Source organism: Ceratotherium simum, chromosome 20 (genome assembly GCF_057802395.1).
Source record: "Ceratotherium simum simum isolate JZ-2026a chromosome 20, ASM5780239v1, whole genome shotgun sequence".
Lineage (NCBI taxonomy): Eukaryota > Metazoa > Chordata > Mammalia > Perissodactyla > Rhinocerotidae > Ceratotherium > Ceratotherium simum.
The window spans coordinates 25,486,626-25,494,272 of NC_141919.1; the positions used below are offsets into that span (position 1 = coordinate 25,486,626).

Genomic DNA, 7,647 nt, shown 5'->3' on the forward strand with positions numbered 1-7,647 from the left:
AATGACATTTACTCCATGAGTACAGTTAATTTTACAGGAAACATTCAGCAAGTCTGAGGAGTCCCTCAAGGCATAATCATCAATGGGTAAATGACAGCAGCAGCTTCCCATCACAAAAAATCTCAGGTGAAAAACAAGTTTCCATTTCAGGAAAAAACTGGCATAAAAAATGATCTAGGAACTATGATTTCAGAGTCTCAAATAGCAGCTAGGAGGACAGTGCAGAGATATAAGAGGGGGAAAGAGAGATAGGAGGAAAAGGAGGAGGAAGGAGAGAAAGAAACAGGATCCCTGAACTGCAAGGCATCTTAGCAGATTCCAGCCCCCCAAGAAGAGGAAGCAGAGGTCCAGAGAGTCAGATTCCTTTGCAAAATAACACTTACAGCAGAGCTAGGATTAAGAGGCAAAAACTTTGAATTGTGTTTCTCCAAGAAGACTACTTATAGAAGATGAAATAGGGCCGGCTCCGTGGCTTAGCGGTTAAGTGCACGCACTCCGCTGCTGGCGGCCCGGGTTCGGATCCCGGGCGTGCACCAACGCACCGCTTCTCCGGCCATGCTGAGGCCACGTCCCACATACAGCAACTAGAAGGCTGTGCAACTATGACATACAACTATCTACTTTGGGGGGGCTTTGGGGGAAAAAAAAAAAAATAAAAAAAATTTAAAAAAAAAAAAAAAGAAGATGAAATAATTAATTTCAAACATAGAAACAGAACTTACACATTGCACAGTATTTTGGTTTTATGTCCCCTATAATATCAACCTTGAGAGATATAAAAATTTGCCTGAGGGAGTGATTTACCTTTCCTATTCATTTCTCTCCCATGGAGACAGATACACAGCATTTATCAGACCTACTGATTCTAGCACCTAATCGGACTTCTGTTGAAATGTCATGTAACTCATACATGAACGTATGTCTTCCCAGACACATCATAAAGTCTCGAAATTGATGATTTCTATCTTTACTTTTTCTACTATCTCCCTAAACTTCAACTATTGTATTATGCAGACAGTAGGTACTTACTTAATAGGTACTTGGGTAGATGGGTGGATGGGGAGATAGATGGACAGACAAAACAGATTGTAAAGCAGCCTGGGGACACTGCAACATATACACTGAAAAACGAGCAGGTAAGATAGGTGTACCTGGAATATCCCAATTTTGTAGGTCATGATACGACCTGCTTCACCAGAAATTGACAGATTTACACACTGGGCTTTAGTCACTGAGGCCCAAAAATCTCAAACTGCCATTCATTTCACTCACACCACAAGACAGTAGGTATTAAACCATTCTTCCCAATTAAGATGATATTATGGCACATACTTAGTTTCTATACACATTCTCCTACAAAGCTCAAATTGAAAGAGTTGCTTGAGTGAGCATGTGTGTAGTGTGTGTGTGTGTGTGTGTAGTGTGTGTGCACATGTGTTCAGGAAGAGAAGGGAAAACACTCGTCAGGTATGATTATACCATAAGAAGGGGGAAAAAAAAAGTAACTTGAGACCTGGTATCTGAAGGAGGTATATTCAGGTTGGCTGCATTCATTGCCCTCTGTAAGCTAGGACTGATCTGGTTGCATGCTGTAGAGACCTGGCTTGCTGGAGGTGAAATGGGTCCCAGTCGCTGAACCATCATGGGACTGCTGGTGACCACTAGATTGTTGCAGCTGCCTTTTCCAATGGACTTGCACTGAGGCCCAAAGCCAAGAGCCCCTAAAAACAAATGAATCAGGTTAGCTTTCATGTCCCTTACATCAGAAATCAGTAAATACACACATGTGCAGACTTATATCAGGACACATCTTTAGAGACAGTCCTTGGATCATCATTTTTTTTTTTTTTTTTTAGTATTAGTGTTACCAAAAGCTTTCTCTAATTCCAATGAAAAAGCCATAATGCTACAATAAAAACTTTCTATAATCACCACTCATAGAAAATGTGCTTACATTTTTCTCCTTCTATATAAAAGTGCCCAGTTATATTAAGAATCATATTTTATCATCTCCTTCACTAAAGGGTTAAGGTGGTAAGTAGATGGGATTACTTATATCAAACCAAGTTTTTTCTAGAATAGCTAATATCCTGAATCACCCAGTAAGGAAAGTTGACACTGCTGAAAAAACTTGTTTAACTGGTTCATTTCATTCCAATTCTCGCCTTCCAAAAAGCCTCTTTAAAAGGATATAGTCTGGCTGTGTCTCTCCAATCTTGATTTATCCTCATCCCAATACATTGTCATTGGACATATACCCAATTAAAAAAAGAATCAGGATGAGAGAGCCGTAAACAAAACACTCATTCCAAAAGCAGCATGGTAACCAAATTCAACATAGATTTTTCATTTCATTAGTAACAATCTTTGAATGTAGTAAAATTTGGTACATACCCAAAGGGAAAAGAAAAAAAAAGAAACCCACAAGAATCTGTGCCGTTACAGAAAAGTGAAAAGCAAAGAAGAGAAAGGCAAACACTGCCATGACTCATTTATAAAAAAAATAATAATAGTGGCTGAATCATTCTAGACATTCTTTTTACATGGATGTACTTTTTCAAGCATTTTTTGCAAACTACCTGGTCAAGTCTCAGTGACTGTACACTCTGTTCCCATTTCAAACAAATGAAAATAAATATGAGCTCAGTTTTTGGCAAATTAGGCTCTAAAATTTTCTCACTGATTTCCCCATCTTTCACATTGATATATTTGGGATCAAAGTAGGTAGAAAAGCATCTCAGTAACTTTCCCTAGCCCTAGGGAACATAATTTCCTATTTTGTTTTTCCAAAAATTAAATTAATAGCCAAAAAATGACTTTTTCATCTTTTGTATCATTCTTTTCCAAGAGCCCACACAACTGCAGGATAAACAAGACCTTAGAGCAATTACCATGCTCTCATCAATGAAACCACACCTCAACAATGCTGGGAGAATCACAGCATCTTTAGCTGGCAGGAAGCCTGCTCTAGTCCAGCCCTCTGGAAAACTAAAATCTGAGTGGTAATTGACTTGCCCAAAGTCATACAGGGACTCACTGACAGAGCAGAAATGGATTCTACCAGGGTGTATTTTCATGGCACCTGTGTGCTTCAGTTTAGGTGCAAGATGCTTAGTTTCTTCCCTGGATACTTTCCAAGATGATTAGGTCCAACAGAAATTTCTCTCTGATTTATCTTTTCAGATACACAAACCAGAACCTTCCCTCTACCCCTCCACTGCGGCTTATATCTGAGGCATCTTCTTGTGTCTTGAAAGCTCAGTTATAGTCTCTGTTTTCATAACTCACATAACACTGCACCATCAAGGCTTCATCTTGACACCAAGAGTGGTGGGTACGTTTTTATGCACTGTTCATAAACTTAGTGTCTTTATAAATTTCAACAAGCTACATGCTATTTGCTTTTCAAACCCCCTTTTCACCTCAGAAAAAGGCATTATGATGGTTCATAGCCTAGTCCAGTATATGTTTTTGTTAGTGCTGTTGAGTCGATTCCAACTCCTAGCAACCCTTTGTACAGCAGAGCTGAGCCAGTCTTTTTGCGCCATTCTTTCATCTTCCGGCACTGTATCAGACAATGCTCCACTGCTATTCATAGGGTTTTCATGGCCAATTTTTTCAGAAGTGGGTGGCCAGGTCCTTCTTCCTAGTCTGTCTTGATCTGGAAGCTCCGCTGAAACCTGGCCATTATGGGTGACCCTGCTGGTATTTGAAATACTGGTGGCATAGCTTTCAGCATCACAGCAACATGCAGCTGCCACAGAATGACAACCGACAGGGGTGGGTGTGGTTCCCTGACCAGGAAACGAACCTGGCTGTGGAGGTGAGGGTGCCGAATCTTAACCACTAGACCACCAGGGCTGGCTAGTCCAGTATATAAGACACTAGAATTGTCTCCCCAGGTTCCATCCTTACCAGCCACTGCTATTAAAAGCAACATCAGATGTCAGGTATTCTTTCAAATTCAATGTCATATATTCATCTAAGGAACTCAGTCATTTCATGCCTGTTTCCTTCACAATAAAAAGGTATTAATATCTACTTCTAAAACAAAGACATAACATCTGGAATAGCACACCCAAGAAATACTACTTGGTAACAAACCATATTAATACATCATTTCATCAACTACTAGATGCCATATATTATAATGTACATGTAAAAGTACATTATTTTATGTACAGTAAAAATATGCACTGCCAATTAAACCAATGCATGGTGTAGAGATTTCAGAGATACTCAGATGGGAAAATATGCGCACCTTAGAATCGACAAACACCAATATGACTGCTGAAAAACTTCTTTTAACCCTTTTCTTGTTCATGCTCTTCTCTCTGCCTGGCACACCCATATCCTAACTTGTCTACTTGGTGAGCACCTCTCCAACTTCAAGGTCTCAATTAAAAGGTCCCCTCCTCTATGACTCCCCCTCCCTCACTGTCAGCTGAGCAGATCTGACCCATTCTTCTTTTCGTTCCCCCAAAGTCTCTCATAACACATCTGTCTCAGCGCCTTCACTGAACTGAAATATTTACATGCCTGTCATCCCCTCCCCTTTTATATTTTATTGCTTTTTAAAGACAAAGCCCTTGTTTGAGGCATCTCTGTTTCCTCAGCACCTAGCCCAGAGCCTGTACAGTACACAACACAGTCTGTCAATGAAGAATGAATGAATGAATGAATGAATGAATGAAAATACAAGATAGTCATACATGAATATTAAATACTGACACATTATTTCCACTGCAACCCTCCTGATTTTCTTTTTTAAAAAACAATGCCGTTTTTCAAAAACAAACTCCAACTAAGTTAATCCTTTGCTACTTCTCCACAGTACTGCTAACTAGATCTGAATGGAAGATGAAGCTAGTGGGAATAGTAATTATAAATCCATCTTCCTGGGCTAGAATTTTACACTGGTCAAGGCTGCCTTTGTAACCCTATCCCCTGGATTTGCACATTTACATTATTTTCTCACTCTTTATTAAAGAAACTTTAATTCTTCCCTCCCCAGTGTCTCCATCATTTTTCCTATACCACCTCCTACTCCCAAATTCATTGGTCAACTTGAACCTCATCTAACCACAGAGGAGTGACAGCTTCTGACAGGTATCACACATGCGTCCTTGAAGCATGAGGCTAAACAGCAAATTTCTTGGGAACATGTAATGGTTGTGGCCCAGCTGTGAGAAGGTTCTGGAAAATAGCATCATTTGTCTCGCAAACGGAGGCAAATGACAGTTTGACCAAGACCCACTGTGCTCAATGCAACCATCTAACTCTAATTTTTTTTTCATAATGCCAGACACAATGAACACCTTCAGACTTCTCAGAATCATGCAGCACTTTGGAGTGTGGGCACTGGAGACAGCCTACCTGGGACCCTCCACCCATCCCAGTTAGTTGTGTGACTTGGGCAAATTACTTAAACATTTATGTGCCTTATCTCCATATCTATGTCTTCACATCTGTAAAATGGGAATAAAAATAATACCACCTCATAAGGTTGTTGTGCCTCTAGTATTAATTACACACATAAAGGACTCTGCACATTGTCTAGCACATAGTAGGTACTCAATGGATGTCAGCTGCTATTTTTTCTGTTATTGTTATTATTATTGTTCATGCTTGCCATCACTTTTTTTGCTCCATTCTCTTTCTTGAAGAAAAAAGAAAACAGTTCTTTATAACTCCTTGCAAAACGAGATAGTAAATGATGCTATTTAATTCTCTACCCATTTCCAATGTTCTTCCTGCTTTGAGCCTCGAGCCAATTTTTTTAAAACCAGGTGTTATCACAGACAGAAGAAAAGTTTTCATTTGGCCAAGTCTGAATGTTCCTTGGCTTGTCATTCCCTAAAAACAAACCGTACAACTTCTCTGACTACCAGATGTGCCAACTACTTGTGTGCTGGCTTTCGTTTCGAAATACCGCTTATTTTTAGAGACTGCACAATGTTTTTTAAAAATGTGTTTACTGCTCAAATCAGGATCTGAGTGGATGGCATTCTGACTACTACATATATTCCAGCCAAAATCACTGCATGCTGGTGGGGAGTGCAAACACTTTGCATTTTCGAGTTTCTGAACTGAGAGGTCATATTAGCAGGGGCATGTTTTTAATTAAGGTCTTCATTAGTTAAAAGGATTCTCTGGAAGTCAAATAGTTAATTATGTCACAATTATCCCTGCTGAGGCTGCATCTTTCAGAACAATTTATGTTTATCCACTGGTTTCTCTAAAAATGACATGGATATGGGGTGAACAGAAATGGCACATATATGGGAGGCGGATAGGGAGAAGTAACCAAAGTTTTTTTGGTTATTATCATTCATTCAACTGACACTTATCAAATGCCAACCACGAGCCAGGCAGTCCCTGGAGACAATGGTGAGCAAGATGGACGGAGTCCCAGCTCCCACAGAGCGCACAATCTGCCCACAAAGACGAATACCAAACCAAACATTCATTATGAAAGAGGTGATCCCTGCTCCTAGGTTGTGTCATATGAATGGCTTTCTTTATAGGTGCAACATGATCAAATGAGAGCAATTTCTATATGGTTCAACCTAACACACACGTAGGATATTATAGAAACAGAAATAATACATATCAGGGTTTGAATCCTGTCTCCTCTCTTACTGGCTGTGTGGCAGTGGGCAAAGTTCTTAAAGTCTCTGTGCCTCAGCATCCTGTTGCCTAAAATGGGGACAGTAATAGTACCTAAATCATAGGGTTGTTATGAAGATTAAAAGGGTTAGTATATATTAATGTATGCCTTACCACCTCTAAGGATCAGGGTTTTCTTTCCAATCTTTCACTTTAAAACATTTCAAATCTACAGAATAGGTGCAAGAATAATACAATAAACTTTATTTTATCAATTAATAAATTTTATGTTGATCTATCTATTCATCCATCTCTCTATACATAAACTTATTATTAATATTATCATTAATTTGTTGAACCATTTAACAATAAGTCATAGATTTTACACCCTTCACCCCTAAATACATAACCATAACACAATCATCAAATGCAAGATATTTAGGAATGACATAGTACTAGTATATAATACACAATTTATATTTAGATTTTATTTATTTTATTTTTTCCCCCCAAAGCCCCAGCAGATAGTTGTATGTCATAGCTGCACATCCTTCTAGTTGCGGCATGTGGGACTCGGCCTCAGGATGGACGGAGAAGTGGCGCCTCGATGCGCACCCGGGATCCGAACCCGGGCCGCCAGCATTGCAGCGCGCGCACTTAACCACCAAGCCACAGGGCCGGCCCCACAATTTATATTTAAATATTACCAATTACTCCAATAATACCCTTCAGAGCAACTGTTTTCCAATTCAGGATCATGCATTTCAAACAAAGGTTTTGAGAGTCATGCCGAGGTGGGTCTTCAAGAATGGGTTAATAAATCACCAAACACCAGGGCACTGAAGTCTGATGGTAAAGTAGAAAAGCAGAGAAAAGAAGTGAGAGGTAACAGCACACAGCACAGTAGTTAAGAGCATGGGTTTGCACCCTAGCTCCACCACTGACTGGCCGTGTGACCTTGGGCAAGTTACTTAAGCTTTCTGTGCCTCAGTATCCCGATCTTTAAAATGGGGTTAATACTAGTACTTACCTTACTGA

General features: G+C 39.7%; 1 protein-coding gene across 1 annotated transcript in view; it reads right to left on the minus strand.

Moving 5' to 3' along the window:
* The window catches only part of GLIS3 (GLIS family zinc finger 3), a 295,204-nt gene extending 293,487 nt beyond the window's left edge, over positions 1 to 1,717 (minus strand). Inside the window, exon 1 of the mRNA XM_014795446.2 lies at positions 1,514 to 1,717. Within this exon, the coding sequence (XP_014650932.2) occupies positions 1,514 to 1,644 (131 nt within the window). The 5' untranslated portion in view covers positions 1,645 to 1,717. The remainder of the gene's footprint in view (positions 1 to 1,513) is intronic.
* Between the last annotated feature and the right edge of the window lie 5,930 nt (positions 1,718 to 7,647).